A 22,157-nucleotide genomic window follows, 5' to 3' on the forward strand; every position below is an offset into this window, starting at 1 on the left:
GGCGGTATAAAGCGTATCATCTTCTCGAGCAGTTTGGGTTCTTAGCTCTAGACTTCAGAGCTCCCTCCCTCAGCTTGCTCCACCTCCCAAACCCTCAATCGGGATGTTGGGACTACGAAAATCTTTTGACGGTACGCCTTTCTTGTATATCACACAACCTATACTCTGTACAAGCTTCCTTAGTCCCTCCGCCACTCCAACACTGCATGTCCCTTCCAACTCAAAGTGGTCCCTCCTCTGTCCTTCAAGAGCCTTATTTAACGTCAAATCCCTCCTGTAGCCAGACGAAAACGCCACTCCTCGTCTTCTTCCTCTCTCCGATCCGACGCACAGGAGAACTCTTCCTCATCACGAAACACAATGGACGCTTTCAAGCAAGGTATCAAGGACTCCCTTCCCTCCTTGGGAAAGGACAAGCATCACTCCGATGTGTCTATAGCCGTCAGCGAGACGCAAATCTCCGACAATGAGAGTGACCGAACCACCGTGGCATCCGACCGAGCCTCCCCCGAGGTCGAGGTCATCAAGAATTCGACCATGGCCACACCTACCAAGATTATCGCCAAATCCAATGGCACGGTCACAACAAGGACTTCGACCAGCAAGCTCGAGCACTTTGACCGGTTGACCGAAGTTACAAGGACTGTCAAGAAATTGATAGTCCGCCTCGATGACTATGACGAGACCTTTGTCACCGAGATGGATATAAGGGACTATCTCCAATACATTTCGGATGAGCGTCTTATTCATATGCCCCGAAGAGGCAGCGACTGGGATACAGTTCTCAGCACAGCCCAGTTCTTTGGCCTCCAGGTTTACACCTTTGGCCAGAAGATTGAGAAGTTTGTCCATGGCGGCCATGCCTCTGCATCGGCTGCCTTGGCTAGTTGCCAAGTTCTTCTTGAGGTTTGCAACCCCCATACTCAAGCTCAACCTGAACATCATGCTAACTGTTACTCAGATTGGCCACAACCAGGCCAGAGCCCTCGTTCCCACCTTTATGGCGCTGTACGAGCTGGCCATGCTCCTTTCCGGCGTTGCTCGTATCCATGAACTGGAGTACATGCCACCTCACATCAGAGAGGCTGCCGCCAATATCTTTTGCGATCTTGTCTATCTTGTTGGATCTATTGCCAGCCACTACAAGCAGAGAATCAGCAGCCTGAAGCCTGGCTCAACTATCTCAATTAGCCTTGACGCCGCCTTTGGCAAGCAGATTGATGAGATCTGGCAAGCCAAGGAGGCACTCTGCGACCGTGTCTGGTCTTATAAGCTCGGCAACAAGGGCTTCTCCATCAGCCTCAAGTCTGTCCGCCGACGACTTCAGCCATCGGCCAAGTCCTCTGTCAGAAACTCTCTCTACGATGAAGTCTACGAGCACCTTGATCGCTCCGAGGATACCTGTAGCTGGATCAAGGAACGTCTTGTCCACTTCCTTGGAAGCAACGACAAGTTCCTCAACATTACTGGCTCCGCGGGCCGTGGAAAGAGTGTGCTCGCCGAGTGGGTTGGCGAGAGACTTGCCCGTCCCCTTGACCACAGATTCTACACTGTCCTCAGTTACAACTTCCCCTGGGACTCTCCCAAGGAGGCAACACCTCTTGCCTGTGTCAAGAGCTTCCTCTTCCAGTTGCTTGAGCGCAGTGTGGGCGATGTTGCCCTCTATGAGCGACTCGTCCAGGCGTTTGAGGCCTACTCCAAGACTTTAAATGCTGGCAACCTTGAGGCCACTCTTTGGGATACCCTACGCACTGGGCTGCTGGCGGCTGAGCGCGCAGAGACTTCCATTGTCCTCTTGACTGACGGCTGCGATGAGATGTCCGAGAAGAACGTCAAGGAGTTCCACCAAGCTCTTCGACGATGTGTCGCCGACCTCTCGCGCACGCATGTCATTACCTTTTCCCGACCTGTCGCTGCTCTGAAGGATGGCTCCAAGCTCTTCGAGATCACCCAGAAGGAGCTTCACGAAGACATCGAGTCCCACCTCAAGCAGACCTTGTCGAAGTCTGTTCACTACCGCGACCTGGATGTCCGGGAGCGTGAACAAATCATTGAGAGCTTGGTAAACAAGTCCAAGGGCAACTTCCTCTGGGCCTTCTATGTTGGCCGTCTTCTGAACCGAGAGAGCTCTTACGACGCATTCCGTGCCAGGAGCAAGGGTGTCAGCTCCGAGCTCTCTGATGTGATTCGCATCGCTGTGGACCGCTTGGATATTCAGAAGAACGAGATTTTGCAGAATCTCCTGTCCTTCATGCTCATCACGGAGACGCCCTTCGCTGTTGAGGAGGCTTCTGAGCTTCTTTCTACAGACCTTCACCGAAAGGCCATGGGTACCGCGAGCCTCAACATCTCCAAGTTCGTGACTGAGCACTGTAGTGACCTGCTCATCATTCGCGGTGGCCGTCTTCACTTCCGCAACTCGTATGTCCAGTCATACATGAGGAGCCTTCTTGGAAAGTCGCTGCTATCCCACAAGGATGCCCATGTGCAGTTGACTCTCAGGATGCTGCTCTATGCGCGTCTGACCCTGCATGGTGACCATGAGCTACTCACGGAGGAGCTTGAGGACTCGGCTGTTGATGCTGTGCTCCGTCGGCACCACTTGATGGGCTACGTCATGCAGAACTGGGTTGTGCACTTCAGACAGGCCGGCTTTGTTGTTTCCAATGGCGAGATTAGCCTGCCCAAGGGATTCAGTGACATCTTCCCCGACTCCGTCATGTTTGCTCTTCTTGAGCGACCATGCTGGCGCCGATATCACGGCCACCAGGACACTATTGAGCTTCATGAGCTTACTCTCCGCATCCGAGAGACCTGCTTTGGCAAGGAGCATGTTACCGTCCTGCAGAATCTCATCACTCTTGGTCATATTCATGTCAAGTACTCGACAGCAGCTGATTCTTCGATCGTTGGAGCACGATTCTTCTACCGCGCTGCCAAGCTGGGAGGAATCATCCTGTCCAAGACGAGCGCCATTGTCAGCTCTTGCACTCATCTGTTCCTGACCTACACCGAGACCATTGTCATCACTGAACGCACCGACATTGTGAACTACCGCGAGGAGATGATTCGCGTGTGGATCACTATTTGCAAGCACAAGTACGGCCCCTCTAGTGACGAGGTCATCACCTGGCACGAGAAGCTCGCCAAGCTGTACATCAGCATCAAGGAAGAGTGGCGTGCTACTGTTGTCTACAAGGAGCTCTACGAGATCATCATTGTCCGCTACGGCAAGAAGTCTCCTGAGGCCGGTCGTATCGGCGCCTTCTTTGGCACCCTAGACATCGTGCTCAAGGGCGAAAAGGGTGGCAAGGAGATCGGACAGCTTGAAGAGTTCATCTTTGAGACCAGTGAGGATCTTGAGATCCATGACCATCTCTGTATCTCCATGATGATCAAGCTGGCCAGGTCCTACTACTCCTGCGGCGAGATCTACCTGGCTGAGAGGCTGTTTATCAGCCTCTGGCGCCGCATCTCCATCATCGGCCGAGTCAAGGCTAGTGTTGAAGTGCATGTTGCCAAGATCCAGATCGCTCTCGAGTATGTCGGGTTCCTCAGTGAGGTGAAGCGCACTGAAGAGGCGACCAACATCCTCATCTGCCTCTGGGCAGAGTATGAGCACTACCACTGTGAAGAAAAGACCCTCATCGTCTGGATTAGAGAACTTGGCAAGACCTGCAGGAGCTTTAGTCTCTTCAGCATCACGCTCTCCATCCTGACCAAGGTCTGGGGCTGGTTCAAGAAGAACGGCAAGACTGAGGATGAGGAAGCTCGTCGCACTACTGTTCTCATCACCGAGGTTGTTGAGGAGGTGACCGAGACAACCATCACCAAGAAGAAAACCACCACGACCACGACTGAGGTGACAGAGACTATGGTCAAGGAGATCTACGAGACTCATTATGAGCGCTGCAAGAAGACCAAGGTTGACCGCAGCTTCTTCTCCGCTTGTATGGCCCTGATCGGCACATACTTTGAGCATCAGAAGTGGTCTGAGGCTGAGACCATCATCAAGCGAACTCTTGAGATCACCTGGAAGGCCATCTTGAGCACTGATACCAAGATTACTCTCTACGAGCACTCTTCCCGAGAATGCATCCTCGTGGCTCGACGCCTTGCCAGGTGCTACCACTACCAAGGCTTCTTTGAGAAGGCTGAGCACATCCACCTGCGTATATACTACGCTTGTCTGGCTTCTCTTTCTCTGGAGGATGAGCGTCTTCACGAATCTCTCCACGTTCTCGTCGAGTTTTACGAGGAGTACCACCGCCACGAGAAGATCATCGAGCTCTACGTCTCAATTCTGAATCGATACAAGAAGAAGCTGGGCCACAGCCATCACCTGACGATCAAGACCTTGTACTCGTTGGGCTACCACTGCAAGCTGATCGGCCACAAGGATGCTTACATTTACTATCGCGAGATTGTTACCATCCTCAACAAGGACATCAAGCACTGCCACCACGATGCCTTTGAGGCTGCTCAGTACCTTCTCCGCCACTACTACCACCGTCACATGTGGGTTGAGCTGCGAGATATTTCTGCCCTTATGTGGCAGACTGTCATCCACCACCGCGGAGGTCTCGTCGTGACTGAGGAGCTCATCACCGAGATCTACGAGAGGTACACGTACGTGCTCGAGATTCACATCAAGGTTGAGTTCTCTGTTCTCTACAAGATCTCGGTCGAGTATAAGGAAGTCGTGACTACTGTCTGTGGAAAGGAGTCTCACGGCTTTATTGTGGCCTTGATTGCCTTTGCCAAGATGTGCGAGAAGAGCGAGAAGCATGAGCACGAGGCCGTCGACATCTACGAGGAGATCATCAAGAAGACGACAACTACCAAGACAACCACGACTGTTGTCACCGAGACCACGGTACACACTGTTAAGAAGCGCCTCTCCAAGTTGTACGTGACAATCATCACCTCAGGCAGGGAGACCAAGAAGATTCCCCTGGATCGGGCCATCCTGATCAGCATCGAGACCTACGAACATCTCAAGCTCACGCTGGGATGCTGGCACGAGGAGACGCTCCGTCAGCTCAGAGACGTTGTCATTCTGTACCACAAGTGCAACACCAAGGAGACTCACGCCAAGATGATCAAGCTTCTCGACGTTTCCGTCATCGAGATCATCACTACTCTGACTGTCACCACGACCCTGTTTAACGCCGCCATCTCGCTGGCCTCCATCTACGTGAGCGTCAACCTCACCAAGCAGGGTCACGAGCTCCTCCACCAGCTGCGACACCTCATCATCTTCCGCGAGGGCATGCCGTGCAGCGATATCACGCTCAAGCTCGACATCCACGTGAGCAAGCTGGTGTTTGTCTTCCTGAGCGCTTTTGAGCACGGCCTGTGCAGCAAGGACTGCGCCATCACCTACTCGGAGATCATGGCCTCCATCATGTTTGAGTCTCTCCTGTACGAGGAGTACTCTCGTGTGATTACCCACGAGAAGAACATCGAGGTCATCCTCGAGTGTGGTGCTAAGCTTCGCTGCTTCTGGGAGGAGCACCAGCGCGTCCAGCTCCTGGCCATCCTCGACAAGAGGCTGTTCCAGCAGTTCAAGACCGAGTACAACTTGTACTTCAAGGGCTTCAGCGACGAGGACGTTCGCCTATTCTACCTCGCCCTCCTCTCAGAGCTCGGCAAGGACCGTAAGGCCACCAAGATCGACTTTTCCCTCCTCGCCGTCAAGGCCGGAAGCGCCAGGGTCAAGACTCTTCTCGAGGCCAACGACTTCCACTGCGCAAACCAGCTCGGCCGCATCGTGTTCCGCTTCGCGCAGGGACAGAAGCTATACCAGCGTCCCAGCTGCATCCAGTTTGGCTACAAGCTCGCCGAGTTCCTGGCCGGCATTGACGTGCCACACCCTAGTGCCAAGGATGAGAAGATGCGCAACGACTTGCTGACGACTTCCCGCGAGATCATGGCCGAGGTGCTTGCTGCGTTCCGTGCTTCTGAAATCGACTTTGTCAGCCTGCGCTTTGAGGATGTCTCTGGTCTTATTCGTCTTCTTGGTGCTCAGCGCAACTGGGATGAGCTCGAGAGTCTGCTCTTCCGTCTGTGGCGCTCACGCGAGCAGATGCAGCGATCTGGTGGCTGGTCTCCCTCCACCGTGCTGGACATTGGAAAGCTCCTCATCCACGTCAAGTATGCTCGCGGAGATGTGTCTGGTGCCATCGACACGGCCGAGCTGCTCTGCTACAACTTGCGACGCAGCAGAGGCCGTCTCGACCTCGAGACTCTGGCCTTTTCCCGTCTCCTTGCTGGCCTGTATACTTCTTGTGGTCGCACAGCCAGCGCCATGTCAATCCACGAAGCTGTCCTGCGTGAGATGGGCTCATGCTGTCACGGAAACGAGTTTGGCGAGGCGTACCCGGACCGGCAGAGGCTCATCACCGAGGCGAAGCTGCATCTCGAGCTACTAAAGGCCTCGCACCATCGGCTCCAGGGCTGGACGAAGCCGGTGATGGAGTTCCGCGAGGTGTACGACCGTCTGAACAACGGTTTGGGTCTCGGCCTTCCGGCGTTTGAGAAGTGGTGCGGTAGCGCGCAGGACAAGAGCATCGAGGGGGGAAAGTACATACCCCCGAGCGACTGGAGAGTCCAGAGCAACGAAAAGCAGAGCAGCTCGACCTGGAGGAGAAGATCGGGCCAGCACCGGCCACAAAACGGACTGGACGTTGTGTACACGGCGAACCAATGGTGGCTGGTGTACTGAGCGAAGATCAGGTGGTGTACAACCCGTTACGTCTGTCATTACGAAATGTGGTTTCTTGCTGTACTATCATTTTGTCCGAGTATTTGGATCATGTCGCTCCTTGGAGATTTCATAAGTTTTTCGAGTGTCTAGGTAGTTCTTTTCCAGTAATTTGATCGTTTATACCCCAATCTCGCATCTCTATTGTGATTATATGAATGTAGAGATAAGAAGCTCCCTCCATGAGCTGGCACAGGTCTATCGGATTATATGGGTTTGTATGTCATCTATAAAGCGTAGCCGTTATATATATCATTCGATATCGATGGATCCTAGATGGCCAGGGCAGCGGCCAGTCCCATCAAGATGCTTCCAATATGAGCGGCTGTTGAACCAGCTGCATTATCAGCCGCCGATGGTGCCGCAGCGTCATTACTTGATGATGCGGCGGCAGTCTCGGAGCCAGAGCTGTCCGCGCTTGAGGGCTCAACGGTCGAGGCCTCAGTAGTCGAGGTCTCAGCAGTCGAGGTGGCATCCTCCGTGGTAGTTGTCTCCGCGTCGGACTCGGTCTTCGTCTTGGTGGCGCTGGAGGTCTCCTCACTCTCGGTGGTGGTTTTAGTAGTGGTCTTTGAATCCTTGGTGGATGTCTTGGTCGTATGCTCCGTGGTCGTCTCGCTCTTTGCAGTTGTCGTAGTAGTCGCTCTAGTCTTGGTGCTGGCAGTAGTTGAAGAACTCTTTCCATCGTCATCTTCAGCAGCATTAGCTCTCTCCTTGACCCATCCCGCAACGTCGTCGGTAAACACGTCAAAGTAGTTCAAGTGCGTCTCTACCACGTCTCCCTGGGCGCAGATGGGATCTGTGTCTACGCAGTAATTGCGCAGCACATCACCGTACTTGGCCAGATTGGCGAGCTGATCACCAGGGCGAGGGAAGAGACCGTCCTTGCCAGCGCCGCTGAGGACATTGTAGGGCTGGTTTGCTGTGTGGCGCGTGTCTCCAAAGATCATGGCGGCGACGACTAGAGATAATCTGTGAGTATCAAACTGTGTTAAGATTGTAGAATCGGGCTTACTCTTGTTGGCTGGACGAGTCTTGGGATCCAAACCCTTGTTAGGCTCCTGCACGCAGTCTTGAAAAAAGACGCCGCCTCCACCACCGAGAATATCACCAACGACGTGACCTCCTTGAGAATAGCCGCTCACCACGAGCTTCGAATCGGGACATTTCTTGTTGTACGCCGTGATCTGCTGGATACCATTCTTGGCGCCCTCAAAGACCGAGCCGCAATACGGCGCCTCGAGGGGGTTGTAGAACTGAATGTCCTCGTAGTCGCAGCTGTCTAGGCCGGAGCAGATTGCGCCGGCAAGCTTTCCCTGGCGTCCCGGATAAGGCTCGTTGTTTCCCTTGGCGAGAAAGATGTGGACGTCCTTGCAGTCTGTGTCGCGTACAGTATGGCCTTGAACAGTGGCCGCGAGGACCAAGGGGAGAGCGACGGTTGTCTTCATGATGGTTGAATAGGATGAAGAAAGGGTGACAAGTGACGACAGAGAACGGCGAGCTTCGTCGCTCAAACAGAAACTCGTTTCATCAGCTCGGTTCAGCTAGTCCAGGATCCCATCCCCTGGGGAGCAAGCCCGGGTTTTAACGTCTGCATCTGTCAAGATGGGACGATCGGTTGCCAAGATGCAAACCGCCCAATAAAGGTCTTCAAAACCAGCAAAACTTGGTTCTCGTTCCTGCGTCACCGCCTATCAAAGGCGACTCAAAGCAGAAGAAGCCCCGTCTGGGCGGGTCTTTATCTCTGGGACGAAACCAGTTTGACAGGTTTAGCTTTGGTGGTGGAGCAAATCCAGGGGGTTCGTTACGAGATTTCGAGGTGGATCGCAATCAGGTTTATCAAGGCTCGGCGATACCGGGCGGCAATTGAGTTTGGAAAGATTTGTATCTCGTCATTGTGGGAGGATATATCAGTGGTGGTTGTGTAGAGCACGGAATTGTCAAGGTGAGCTCACAGACTGAATCATATATCATTCATTCATATTAGACAAGTCCAACATCTTGGGTATCGTCATATCCTATCTACAGCAGATATCTGTACGTCGGCGCATTATCACCAAGCTCAGTCTTTTCCTCCTCCGACAGCTCCTCCTGCGGCGGATTCCGATCCCTCTTCTTGTTCTCGGTAAACACCACGATGCCATAGGTGATGCACGCAATGATGGACAAGACAGTAAAGGCGATGGAGATGGAATAACCAGGAATAAACTTGGGCGCATCCTTCTTGAGGAAGGCAAACACGGCGATGATGCCACCAATGTTGCCAAATCCAACCTGCCACGCGCTTCCGATCGATCGTCGTCTGTGGCCGCCGAGGTTCATGTTGAACCAGCACACGATGATAGGCATGGCCGTGTACGCGCCCATGGCGACGAGGAAGAGCGCCGCGTACTGCACCTTGGTGTTGTCGTGCACGCCAAGCAAGATGGCGAAGCCCGAGATGGCGACGAGGATGGCAAAGATGGCAAACGCCGCTCGGTGTCGGATCTTGTCCGAGATGAAGGCGATCACCATGGAGAAGCCGAATGCGACGGCCCACGGGGGAACACTGTGAAGCTGTGTCTGTACAGGGCTGTAGCCGAACGTCTTGATGATGCCGGGCGCAAAGTAGGCGTAACCGTAGGCGGGGACGATGAGACCAAAATACATGAATCCTCCGAGGATGATCTTGTAGTCCTTGAGGATATTGAGAACATCACCAAACGTCGTCTTGCGCTCAGCGCCAGAGCTGCCCTGATCGGCCCTGAGCCTCGCGGTGACATAGTCCCTCTCCTGGGGTGTCAACCACTTGGCCTCCTCAGGGAAGTTGGGCAGGAGGAAGTAGAAGAAGAAGCTGGCAAAGACGGTCAGGGCACCCTCGAGGATAAAGATCCAGCGCCAGCCAGCGTAACCTCTCATGCCGCTCATCTTGCCGATGGCAGCGGCGAGCAGACCACCGAATGCGCCGGCGAGGGTGGTGCTGTTGAAGAAGAAGGAGTATCGGCGCTGGGCTTCGTGCCGTCGGTACCACATGCCGATGAGGTAGAAGGCTGAATGATGTAAGTCAAGAGTCTAAAATTGAATGCGCTCAGCTTGACATACCTCCAGGGAACATGCCCGTCTCAAAGAGACCAAGGAAGAAGCGCGTCGCAATCAAGCCGCTGTAGTTCTGGACCAGACCCTGCAGTAGGGTGGTGAGACCAAACAGGAACATGTTGAGGCTCAGCCAGACGTGGGGCTTGAAGCGCTTGAGCAGAATGTTTGAAGGGATCTCGAACAGGATGTAGGGCACGAAGAAGACGACGAGGGCGGTGTTGTACTGGGTCTTTTCGAGCCCAAGCTCGACCGAGAGGCCGTAGACGTCGGCGTTGGCGATGTTGACGCGGTCTGCCACTGGTTAGCTGTATTCTGTCAAAACGAAGCGATTCACATACCCAGAAAGGCGAGCAGGTACATGATGCAGAGGAAAGGAATAACATGGAGGTCAATCTTGGCCATGAGCTTGCGATCAGTCGTGCCAGGAGGGCAGACGAGCTCGACGCTATCGGTTGTTCCTCCATTGCGCTCGGGGTCAAAAGACACGGGCGAGTCAGTGCCCGAAGGCTTTTCCTCGCCGACGAGAGCCATTGCGTCCTTTTGGAAGGCTTGTTTTTGGGCAATTGGCGAGTTGGGGAGAAGAAAGAGATCGACGGGAGGTAAAGGTGCAGCTTTTAGAGGGGAGAGTAAGAGGGGATCGGCAACATATTTATTGCAAAACCCTGTTCATGTCTCGGAGCCAGTCCGTCGTTGGTTACACGGAGTGCACGAGTCACACACACAGACTCTCTTTCTTCTCATTGCCCATTCTTTCTCCTCGTTGGTAATATCCCGTCACCCTGTGGATACATGGATCAGAGCCGTCTCACGGAGCCGAGGTCGGGGGTTGCAGTGGTGGAATCTTTGTCGAGTGCAACCTAAACTATTGCCTCCTCATGCCTCGATTGGGATTGGACGCGGTCCCCGCAAAGCATGGGCTCGTGGTCTCTTTAACCTTGACTCTTTGCGGGACCCGTGGGGAAGAAAAGTTTGATTTGGGCAATAGTACGGAGTTGGTTGTGGAGGAAGTTGACCGATGTCGCTCATTAAAAGGATTCTACTTTTTTCTTTTCGTCTTTGAGTCAGTCTGGAGACTGATAAGGGTATCGTCTGTTACTACGTTGTATTACTCTCGACACTTGGAGCAAAAAGACAAGATGCTTGTCAACTTTGAGAGTGTGGTTGTTTTTTTTGGTGGTCGACTTCAAAATCTCCGCCAAGGCAGGATCGACGCCACAGCCGAGGTGCCGTCTTTGGGCGTCATCTTGGGGGATGGCGGCTCTGCTCTCCCCCCCTTCTTCTCCAATTCAACGCCAAGATGTTGGACAATGAACAAGCAGAATCTTGGCCATTAGCAATCACCACTTAATACTTTTTCCCTATCATGAATAAATGCTTCATCCATCAATTCCACCATGCATCCTGTATCATCACAGCACGGGTCATCATTCAAGGGCATCCATGCAACATTCCCATGTCCGTCTCCAAAAAGCCACAAAATGCAGCCTCCTGTTTGGCGCCCGCTTTGACATTATACCACGTTCAAAAGAGGAAGCTCAAAAAACAATGATCATCTTCCCCTCAGGACCCCACGGGGAAAAGATGCTCCCATGGTCGGTCCGCGGAAGCCAATAACGGGACTTTTTTTTGCTTCGTCGGTCCGGATCAATGGACCGAGGATCGTCATTGTTTGCAGAATGCCGGGATTAATTCCGTCTTTTCCAGGGCCTGGACACGATCGTTGTTGTCGCTTGTATAGATCGCCCTCACTGAATCAAGATCCTGGAAGCATGACCTTGTCCGCCAGATACTGTAACAACGATAAACTCAATTCAGCTGCTCTCTATTTTGTAAAGAATTGAACTGAAGCCCTCGCTCCTATTGCTTATGCAGCGATTGAAGCGCCATGATAAACATCTCCATTCTGATCTCACATCATGCGATATGATATCATGCTGTGCGGAGAGCCCACCTCTAAACTCCGACCTTTATCTCCATGAAACAACCTCACCAACACCCTCAAACATCACCAACAACCATGGCAGCTTCGGGACACAACAAGTACGGCCCGGGATACGGCCAGGTCAGGCATCACGAATGGAGAACCGCTGAGAACAGCAGCAGCCATCTGCTGCCCAAGCTTCAGTCCATGGCCAAGGACAACCCCAATCTCAAGCTTTTGGATGTCGGCGCAGGCTCCGGCACAATCTCGACGTCGCTGGCGAGATATATACCTGATGGGCATGTCACCGCCACTGACATATCTGATGAGATTCTTGTCCGCGCGAAAGAGTTCGCTGATTCTCAAGGTGTCACCAATATCGAGTTCAAGCGCGCAGATGTCTTTGAGCTGCCCTTCTCCGACTCAACCTTTGACGTGACGCATGCGCATCAAGTCCTCTGTCACCTAGATACACCCGCTGAAGCCATTCAAGAGATGATTCGAGTGACAAAGCCAGGGGGCGTGATTTCCCTACGGGAGAGCGACATGCATATGTGGTGTTTCTGGCCCGAGATCCCGGGTCTGCTCAAATTCCACGAGAATCAGATCAGAGTGCTAGTAGCCAACGGCGGGCAGGACAAAGGAGGTCGCCAACTTGTATCGTGGTCTTTGAAGGCCGGAGTGGCCCGTCAAGACATCACGGCGAGCTTCGGCACATGGTGCTACAGCGATCCCGAGGATAGAAGAGTCTGGGGTGAGCTCTTCCGCCCAAGGCTATCGTGACAATTCACTGACGTTTACCAGCTGAGTCTATGAGGGAGCGCCTGATTGGGGGCCATACGCGCCGTAAATCTCTCGAGCTGGGCATCGCGACGGAGAGTGAACTTGACGAGATGGCCCAGGCTTGGCAGGACTGGGCCGACACTGATGATGCGACGTTTGGGTTGGTGAACGGTCAAGTATTGATAGAGAAGAGGTAGTTTGAAAAGTTCCAAGGGAGAAAATTAATTTGCGACGACTGAGCTTCAATATCTGGCAATGTCCATGACGCAACTCGTCGTCTATCAATGTCCCACAGCCTGCCTGCTATTCTATCTTGCCAACTCAGTATCACCTCTGTTCCAATATATCGCCATTCACTCATTTATCTTTTGCATACTTCCAATCTTGCCGATGTACCAAGTGTTCACCATCGAGCCTGAAAAATCCGTCCCTCACACAGCCACTCGCACGCAGGCTTCAAGCCCCCTCGACCCAATGGACTTGGCAATCTTGCAAAGAGGTGCCCAAGCTCCCAGAATAGCGGTAACCCCAGTGCAAAGAATCATGGGCCCATACTTTGTAGCATACCCCATAGCGTCACCTGTCGAAATGGAGCTTCCTGCAGAGACGAGAGCACCGCTGACGGGACCAGCAACGACAAAGCCGAGACCCCGGCCACCTAGAAGCATCCCAAATACCAGCGACGTATCAATTGTTGCATCGTCTCCTTTGATTTCCTGCAGGGCTCCTGACCATGTCGCGCTGAAGCCTCCAGCAAAGAAGCCGTAGAGGATCACGAACAGCACCATAGTGCTGAGGTGACGGCTCAGACCCCAGAGGAGGAAGACCGGAAGTGTGCTTCCCAGGGACGATACCAAGATCACCTTGGCCGCAGATATCTTGTCGCCAAGCATTCCATGGACCAAAGACCCGGGTACCGAGGCAAGCGAAAACAAAGCCAGTAGGATAGGACCCGTAACCGACGAGAATCCGATTGCATTGGCGTAGCTGGCCAAGTATGTGCTCGGCATCAAGTATCCCAAAGACTGCACGACAATACCAATCTGAAGCATCCAGAATGAAGCGAATCCCAAAAAGGCGAAACTTATCGGTCGTGGTCGTGAGTCGCGGCTTAGATCGACGCGAGGCTTCAGGAAGAAGAGTGTCGGAAGAGTCATTGCGACAGATGCGACTGTCCAAGACAGTAGGGTCGCCTTGAGTCCGAATCTTTGTAGCAGAGCGCTGAAAAGGAAGGGCATGGCGACACCTACGGTGGATTTTCCTGCCCACATGACGCCATACGCGAAGCCTTTTCGTTCAACAAACCATTCATCCATGTAGAGGGAGATGGGACTGAACAGGAGACTGCATCCGATGGCGTAGAGAACTCCTTGCGTGGCAATAAGTCCTGAGACATCCTTGACAAAAGCCGAAGTCGTCAAGCTGACGATGGTGACGAAGAGTCCAAGCGGTCCACACCACCTTCGAAGGCGAGGATACCGGTTGAGAGCGATAAATGCCAAGGGCATCATGAGATACATGATTCCAGTCTGGGAGGCGCCGATGGATGCGATTCCGCTTGGTGAAGTGTCGAGGTTTTCGTGTGAGGTGTAGTACTCTTGGAAGATTCCAAAAGAGACTGAGTATCCTGCCATGGTCTCGGGTCAGCTTGAACAGTAATTCCTCGACAGGTAGGCATACCCCAGATGGGCGCTTGTGCTATGGTGCAACAAGCAAGAGCGACATAGGCTCCACGGCCTCGATCTGTAGGTGGCAATGCGTCGATAGTCGTAGGTCTATCATCTGGCCTCATCTCGTCCCCGCCAGAGCGTCCGACTTGGAGCTCGTGAGAAGTTGCAGACTCCATGGTTAGTTAAGTTGTGTTGAATGCCGACAGATGCAAAAACTGAATTCCTTTCTCTCTCGTAAAACAAGTCAAATCAATAAATGACTCAGGATTGACGACTGCCCTCGGTGAAGAGATTTATTTCCTCTTTTGGCAGCTCCAAGTGATCTAAAGATGTCATTGTCCGTCAAAGGGCGGCCAATCAGGTCCACCATGATTCCGACATCGCAGCACATGTTGAAGCATGCATCGTCAGTCAGCAATAAGACGTTTCAAACATTTAACTCATGATCAATTTCAAATCAATTAATAAACGCACAAAATCGTGTTCCCTGGTTTTCTCAAGCAATGGTCTTGGACGCTTGCCAGTCTGACCCTGAATAGCACGGAATCCAGTCACCGACATTCTTTCATCAGATCGGGACGCACAGAGGGCTTTCAACACTGCTCAGAGAGCTAGAATTTAGGAAAGGTGGCGAAAAGAGGTGTTTTTATTCAAAGAAAAGATCCGTCAACACCAACTCCATACACCTGAGGGTGTCCTTATCCCATCCCTACCCGCCTCTCCATTCCCTGTTCCTCCCTGTGTCTGGGGAGTTAAGTTCTGGGCAGCCTACCTATCGCTGCCTAATCACAACGCGACGTGGCCCGTGTTCCTTACGAAACTCCCCTGGATAATCTTCCCATGTGGCCGAATCATCACTCGCGTGTTTGGAACCGGTATATGGGTTGTAGTAGCAGCGTGGCTTGCGCCCTTGGGGCTGGTCCTCATATCTCCCAGCACCGTAAACCAGTCTTGGGCCCATCGTGGGGGGAGTGTACTTCTCCTTAGACTGAAAGCAACCCATGATGACAGAAATGAAGAAAGTGAGTTGAATCAAGGCGAGTTCTTGAGTCGTGCGTCTGAGCGCGACAAAAACATTATCAGTATATGAACTGGATGTGGGCAAGACTTGGATACTCACAGTAGTGTTGTGGCTTCGTTTGTTGGTCTAGGAGTAGTCCGTGAGTATACTCTGAGTTTGTAGAGATAAAGAGAGGTTTGGGAGAGGTCCCAAACATTGAGACGTCGATGGGATTTATATAGAGACCTGAAAGACTGGATGCAGGAGTAAGTGTTAAATCTGTCAAGGAGTAAACTTTTGGTATGCTTGATGGGAAAGGTGTTGAGAAGTCGAGAAGCTGCCACACTGAATTTAGGAATGCTAGCAGTAAGTGGCCATGACATGATGGAAGCCACTAGGATAATTTCTCCAGTCTGATAACTTGGCAGTTACGAGGGAGTCGTGTGGTTTTTCCAATGTCGATTGAAAGTCAATGCCGGCTGAAAGTCAATGCCGTTTGAAACACAAGGTTGATAAAAACCCAATTTCGTTTCTTCATACTAGTCAGTGGCAGTGTGTATGATTTCTGCCATCCTTGAGTCAGCAGTGCAGTCTGATGTTGAGATTGAAGTATCCATGGAAGGATGCCATATGAGGGAGATAAGGGAGGAACAAAAAAGTCTAGAATAACCCGGCGTCTTAAATGATTCAAAGGGAAAGAGATTGGAAAATTAAATACCTCACCTTTAAAATTTTATCCAAAAACAAGGGATAGTTGTGATGTGTAGGTTGATACTCAGCAGACAAGATCATTTCGGAACTGATATGGGGGTGGTCTTACATGCATGGATAACTTCAGTCCCAAATGACCCAAGAATGAGGTTTTTGATACTAGCTACTAAACAATTCAACAATCGGAATTTCTAGAACTAGGTGCCTAACATCTTTTTTCTTTCTTCCTCTATGATATTAATCTCGACATAGGCACAATCTCTGCCAGTTCTAAGCTACCCTACAGATCACGGCAGAAATCCCACTTGCCACTCAACCCAAATCAATGTAATTGAAGCCCAGATATCTTTTATTACTTATATGTCAATTGACTGAATGGATTCAGTTTAAATAAAATGTGGCCATCTACTAGAGTGAGGTTTATTCAGTGGCGGGAATACGCTCAAACATTCACAACCAAGAATCTTTGATTGAATCCCAACTCAGGACTGCCGGGAATCGCCACGCCTTGAAGCCTTTTCCTAATCTTGGAGCCGTGAATGCGGATGGCCTAGGCCACTATTGGACGCGTCGAGCGTGTGACTGATGAACTGGACAGCTGGCCATGATGTCGCGTAGACGCGTTACCTGACGTGATTAAAAAGTGCTGATTACTTTTCTTGACCTTCCGGGTCGAGGGCATCCACTGGCTGGGTGATAAGGGTGCAGGTGCACGGGCGTCGTTCAAAGTCCCATGATGCGCGTGCCTGCCTATCATGAGTGGGGAGGTTATCACGATGGCTTCAATGACGTAGTAGAACCCAACCTCCTTCAACACATGCCATTCTCCCATTGAAGGAACAGATCCCATCAAAAATAAATCGGAAATTCGGTCTTGATCTGAAAATCTGACACCGGTTCGAATTTATCATTGGCCAGGAAATCGCCCAAACTGACCAAATCTCGACGGGCATCCCTCATTTTCAGTCATGGAAAACTGACCAAGTGACAAATTTATCATTGGCTCTAGAGGACATTGTGACAGATCAGCCGTATCCACACCTTCGTTTACTTAAACCCCCATCGATTTCTGCTGTCCTGGGTTGGTGTTCCATGCTGATGATTGAACTGTTACCGTCCTAGCTGATACTATCACAGAGTGGTGGATGCTAATGTACTAATGTAGGTAGGGAATGGGGATCGCGTGGAGGGTGGCCTTTGGCGCGGATGGGAGAGGAGGGGGGCAAGTTCCATTCCTGGTGATCTGTCTACACATACATACTGACAGTGAATTTCAGGTATGGTGGCATGGATGATGGAGTCTAGGTATATGAAGGGAGAGGTGGAGGTTTGCTTTCCATAGCGTTTTGCTTTTCTTGTATCTAGCGTTTGTTTTTTTGGATGGAGGATGGGCAGCGTTGGTTTTATAGGGGGAGGAGGTTGGGAGCGTTGATTTCTACTGACTTTCTAGCGTTGCTTTACTAACCAGCGTTGTTTTTGTTGTTGTTTTGGACTGCGGACACTGCTGACGAGATGGGTTCTGGACAGGTTTCAAGGCATAAGGGTGGGTTAGTGGGCTTCCTTCGTTTGTTCTCCTTCGTCCGAGTTCGAGTCGATCCGAAAGGTACGTTTGAAGAGTTTTGTTTTACGATCCCACTGCGTTGCTTTCCTGTCTCTCGTTTCGTCGACCGTCTTCCCTCTGTTCGCTCTCGTTTTACCGATCGTCGTTCCTTTGTTCGCTTTCGTGTTACTCCCCAGCGTTGTTTTCCCTGACCTTCGTTTTACTGACGAGTTGCTTCACGATGGGATGCCTTGTTGTGCGGATTATGCTAACGGGTGCTTGGATAGGTCAAAAAGGATCAAGGGTGGGTTAGTGGGATTCATTTTTTCTACGCCAGTTTGTGTTTGGAATCGGAGTGAAAAAAAGGGTATGATACGTAGGAGTGGTTGGAGTATGGGTACTTGACTGATCAAGCTCCAACACCAACCACGCTGCCAAACGGACGACAATGCGGTATCCGAGTCCAAAGGTGATACGCTTGAGAGACAGCCCATGAAAGAGACCCCCCGTGTGATTTTGATGATAGAAGATGGCGATGAAAGGTGTATTAGCCTAACCTGTCGTATATTCTTGCCGTGAGTGCGTGTCGACCGCCCAGAATGTTCCGATCTGACAAGAGGACAAAGATTGCGAGAGGGCGGAGTCCCCGCACTGAAGCAGGTAAGAATTGAATATCTGAAAAGAACTCAGGAACATGATGGCGTACGTTTATTGATAGCCTTAAACTGTGTGGCATCAGTTTCGTTGATCGATGGGCAAGGACACGGCATCGGCTTGTGGGCATTCGGATCGAAACGACTTGCGAGCGAGCTTTATATAGAGAGACCTCGGCCGTGGAGTGAGGGTGATCCATAGATAATGAATGATCCGAATCGATAAGCGTTTTGCCCGAGCATTCTTGTGGGAAGAGGTCTGCTATCGGGAGGCCGGCGAGCCAAAGGGTGGGGGAGGACACCAGTGGATGGGAATGGCCATGTTGGGGACTTTGTGGAGATAGTCTGATGGATGACAAGGATCTGGTTTGTTTTGAGAGGAAGATGGGATGGACCGGTTGCGGAAAGGTGTTGGTTGATGCAGGAGGAGCGAAGGGACCTTGACAGATGGACGACACTCGCGCAAGACTGTAGCTGCAGGCGAAGGTAGCAAGATCTAGCACACTTCAAGATGAACAGGGAGCGTTTTTAGCTTCCAGCAGGTATTTAATTTCCTCACTTCAGTTTCCTTGGATTATTTCATCGATATAGATACCATCATCTAATCATCACTGTCTTATCAAGCAGCACCGTGGGAATAACTTCCCTTGCAAATAGGCTCAGGCAAAGCCACCATCTTGGAGGCCAAAAGACGAGAGGTTACAGCAGAGAATTCAGATATCAAGGTGCTCAATAAGCCAACTGACAACCTGATAATCATGCCCAAAAGCAGGTGAATCAGCACGGCAACAGACGGATGCCCAACATTTACCCTGTCTCTGGAAATCTATAAAAGCTCACGGCTTTTCCTCCGGAGGACACTCACCTCTCTCCCCTCGTTTACCCTCGGAACGTCGTTGACACCCAAAGACCATCAAGTCTTGGCTTCGTCTGCGTGAGCGGAAGGATCTTCCCCATTCGGCCACCTCCATCCTGGGGTGGGGGGACTGACGCAAGACCAAAGACGCCGAGCTATCTCCTCACTAGCTGCAGGAGAAGGTCTCGGAAATCGGAAACTTGTTTACAGTGAATGGCCCATTTTGGGATAATCTCGCCGATTTCTTCCTCCTCCAATCCCCCACTCTTGCCGCTTTAGAACCCCGGAGGCATCAGATCCCGGACATTGGACGACGGCACATGCCCTCTCCTTCCCCGCATCATGGGTTGCATTCGATGGACGGTACAAGTCTCAAGATGGGGACGGACGGTAATAGACGGTAAGAAACCCGATTCCGCAGGTCGTTTTCCTGGGGAAGAGTGGCTGATGGGAGACGCGGGGTTGCTTGGCGTCGACTCGTCGAGATGACCGAGCGGAGTTTTTAAATCTTATTTGAACCCCGGGTTTTCCGTGTTTTGAGGAGAGATCAAGTTTGCTTGGTATTCATTTTCAAAAAATTATTTGTTACATCTGAAGTTCAAAATGGCTACCCAGACGATGAAGGCTGTCAACTACCAGGGCCCTTTCAAGGTCAAGGTTGAGGAGATTGAGCTCCCCAAGCTGGAGCATCCCGACGATGTCATTGTCAAGGTTACTACTGTGAGTTCTACCTTCGTCCTTCCGTTCTCGATGAATTGTCAGCTGATTCATTGAAGGCCGCCATTTGCGGCTCCGACTTGCAGTATGTGAAATGCGATCCAACATTGGACTTTACTTACACTTACATAGCATGTACGAGGGCCGAACGGCAGCAGAGCCCGGCATCACATTCGGTACGAATCATTGTGGTCATCTATCGCCTCAATAGCTAATCCACACAGGTCATGAGAACATGGGCATCGTCGAGCAGCTCGGCGAGGGTGTCACCCTGCTCAAGAAGGGCGACCGAGTCGTCATGCCCTTCAACGTCGCCGACGGCCGCTGCCGCAACTGCGAAGAGGGCCGGACTGCCTTTTGCACCGGCGTCAACCCCGGCTTTGCCGGAGGCGCTTACGGTTACGTCGCCATGGGCCCTTACCGAGGTGGTCAAGCTCAGTACATCCGAGTTCCCTATGCCGATTTCAACGCCCTGAAGCTCCCTGCTGGCAAGGAGCACGAGGCTGACTTTATCCTTCTGGCTGGTGAGTGCAGCCGTTTGAATGTGCCACTCATGTGCTGACCATCTCTGTAGACATCTTTCCCACCGGTATGGCCTACTCTTTGAACAATCCCTCCTATTGATTCCATCTAACCAAACCAGGCTGGCACGGCGTGGAAATCTCTGGCTTCCAGCCCGGCGAGAGCGTCGCAGTCTTTGGCGCCGGCCCTGTCGGCCTTATGGCCGCCTACTCTGCTGTCCTCCGCGGTGCGTCGCGCGTCTTTGTCGTCGACCGCGTCCCTGAACGTCTTCAGGCTGCCGAGAAGATTGGATGCACACCAATCGACTTCACTAAGGGTGACGCAGTCGACTTGATCATTCAGAGCAACGGTGGAGAGGAGGTTGACCGATCGGTGGATGCTGTTGGATACCAGGCTGTCGGTAAGAGCGGTAACACCGAGCAGCCCAACATTGTGCTTGAGAACATGATTCGCGTGACGAGGGCTTGCGGTGGTCTGGGCATTCCAGGACTCTATGTCCCCAGGTAAGTCATCTCGTTTGCTGTGATCATGACACTCTGCTGATACTATCAAGCGATCCTGGTGCTTCTGACGAGGCCTCGGCCAAGGGTATGATCAGCTTGAGCTTCGGTAAGCTCTTCGAGAAGGTCCGTACTCCTGATATGCTTGTCAAGTCTACAACTAACCCTCTGTTAGGGTCTCTCGCTCGGAACTGGCCAGTGCAATGTCAAGTCTTATAACCGCTACCTGCGCGACCTGATCATTGCCGGTCGAGCTAAGCCCAGCTTCGTCGTATCACACGAGATCAACATTGACGACGCCGAGGTGGCGTACGAGAAGTTTGATAAGCGCATTGACGGGTACACCAAGGTGCTCATTCACCCCAACGGTGGATTCTGAGGAGTGTTTCGGGGCAGGAGTCGAGGTGTTTAGCGCGGCGCGTGGATGAAGAATGAAAAGCAGGTTTTCAGGCGGTTGATGAGTTGAATATGGTCAGAGAATATGAGCTTAGCTTTGCACAGTGAAGAACGAAAAAAAAGATGAAACCTTAAGCAGGTTTCCTGGGCGACCAAGTTGTGTATTTCAAAACCCTTGGAGTCTGCTTCATATCAGCCTCATGTCAACATGATATAGAGCTCATAGGCAGAGCTTTGGCATACCGTCTTGTCTGATCACAGGTGTTCTGCTGTACAGAGCCCAGTCCTCATTGCCCATGTTCTTGTTCACCAGTTGTTTTGACCTGGACTCTCAACAAACTAAGCAACCGAGACGAGGGTCTTCTGCAAAGACTTCAACGCTGTGTTGATGTTATTCTAGACCTCTGATCGGAGATGAAACGCCGTCTTGATGATAGCAAGAGGGAGCGATAGTCGATTTAGAGCTCCAAACCTGCAGCCGTCAACACCATGGAGCACTTCTGACAAGAAAGTAAAGGAGAATTTGGTGAAGTACGCTCAGTCTGTTCTCCTTCATGGTCATTGCTCACCCAATTGGACCTGAAAGGCTTCGGCGAAAAGGGGCGGCAAGTAAGATGCCGTGCCTTGATTTGAAATTACCCACCGCAGCCCATTAGAGATTTCGAGATCTCACGTGAAGGTATGATGCACGATCGTTCTTCGGCCGTTCTTATCGGTTCGCTATTGCTTATCGGGTCACGCATTGTTGTTGCCTATTGTTGTTCTCGTCGCGCTATTGTCAACCTTATCAGGGCTATTGTCGTTGGTATTGTCCCGTTTGTTGACCATATCGGGGGATTTACTGCACTGGCCTGATGGCCTGAACGGGTAAAATAAAGTAGCGACTCGACTGCTGCATCGTTATTCAAGCTTTTCGTTTGCATCGCGCAAGTCATCACGTACAACGACGCGTTCGAGGGAATCTGAAGCATCTGGCGATCATCCTTTCCCAACAAAAGCTTGCGCCTGAATAGAAACCAACCACACCGCTCACACGGCAGCAGCCAAACG

At 51.8% G+C, this 22,157-nt stretch overlaps 6 protein-coding genes across 6 annotated transcripts; 3 read left to right on the forward strand and 3 right to left on the reverse strand.

Annotated features, from left to right (window-relative positions):
* Positions 1-103: 103 nt before the first annotated feature.
* On the forward strand, positions 104-6,727 carry NCS54_00801300 (Hypothetical protein; the record flags this gene model as incomplete). The annotated part of the gene is made up of 3 exons (XM_053153414.1): positions 104-131; positions 281-906; positions 962-6,727. The coding sequence occupies 3 exons, from the start codon at positions 104-106 to the stop codon at positions 6,725-6,727; spliced, it is 6,420 nt and encodes a 2,139-aa protein (XP_053009389.1).
* A 311-nt stretch (positions 6,728-7,038) lies between these two features.
* Positions 7,039-8,211, reverse strand: NCS54_00801400 (Cutinase; the record flags this gene model as incomplete). The annotated part of the gene is made up of 2 exons (XM_053153415.1): positions 7,039-7,724; positions 7,779-8,211. 2 exons carry the CDS (start codon positions 8,209-8,211, stop codon positions 7,039-7,041), a joined length of 1,119 nt encoding a protein of 372 aa, XP_053009390.1.
* A 574-nt stretch (positions 8,212-8,785) lies between these two features.
* On the reverse strand, positions 8,786-10,369 carry NCS54_00801500 (Hypothetical protein; the record flags this gene model as incomplete). The annotated part of the gene is made up of 3 exons (XM_053153416.1): positions 8,786-9,792; positions 9,845-10,129; positions 10,177-10,369. The coding sequence occupies 3 exons, from the start codon at positions 10,367-10,369 to the stop codon at positions 8,786-8,788; spliced, it is 1,485 nt and encodes a 494-aa protein (XP_053009391.1).
* A 1,474-nt stretch (positions 10,370-11,843) lies between these two features.
* Positions 11,844-12,739, forward strand: NCS54_00801600 (Methyltranfer-dom domain-containing protein; the record flags this gene model as incomplete). Its single annotated transcript, XM_053153417.1, has 2 exons — positions 11,844-12,513; positions 12,564-12,739. Exons 1-2 carry the CDS (start codon positions 11,856-11,858, stop codon positions 12,737-12,739), a joined length of 834 nt encoding a protein of 277 aa, XP_053009392.1. The 5' UTR covers positions 11,844-11,855.
* Positions 12,740-12,973: 234 nt separating this feature from the next.
* NCS54_00801700 (MFS domain-containing protein) lies at positions 12,974-14,388 on the reverse strand (the record flags this gene model as incomplete). The annotated part of the gene is made up of 2 exons (XM_053153418.1): positions 12,974-14,169; positions 14,223-14,388. The coding sequence occupies 2 exons, from the start codon at positions 14,386-14,388 to the stop codon at positions 12,974-12,976; spliced, it is 1,362 nt and encodes a 453-aa protein (XP_053009393.1).
* A 5,187-nt stretch (positions 14,389-19,575) lies between these two features.
* On the forward strand, positions 19,576-21,090 carry NCS54_00801800 (Hypothetical protein; the record flags this gene model as incomplete). Its single annotated transcript, XM_053153419.1, has 8 exons — positions 19,576-19,692; positions 19,749-19,774; positions 19,822-19,865; positions 19,914-20,213; positions 20,264-20,278; positions 20,333-20,714; positions 20,765-20,837; positions 20,887-21,090. 8 exons carry the CDS (start codon positions 19,576-19,578, stop codon positions 21,088-21,090), a joined length of 1,161 nt encoding a protein of 386 aa, XP_053009394.1.
* Positions 21,091-22,157: the final 1,067 nt, after the last annotated feature.

The sequence above is a fragment of the Fusarium falciforme genome, chromosome 6, assembly GCF_026873545.1.
Source record: "Fusarium falciforme chromosome 6, complete sequence".
NCBI lineage: Eukaryota > Fungi > Ascomycota > Sordariomycetes > Hypocreales > Nectriaceae > Fusarium > Fusarium falciforme.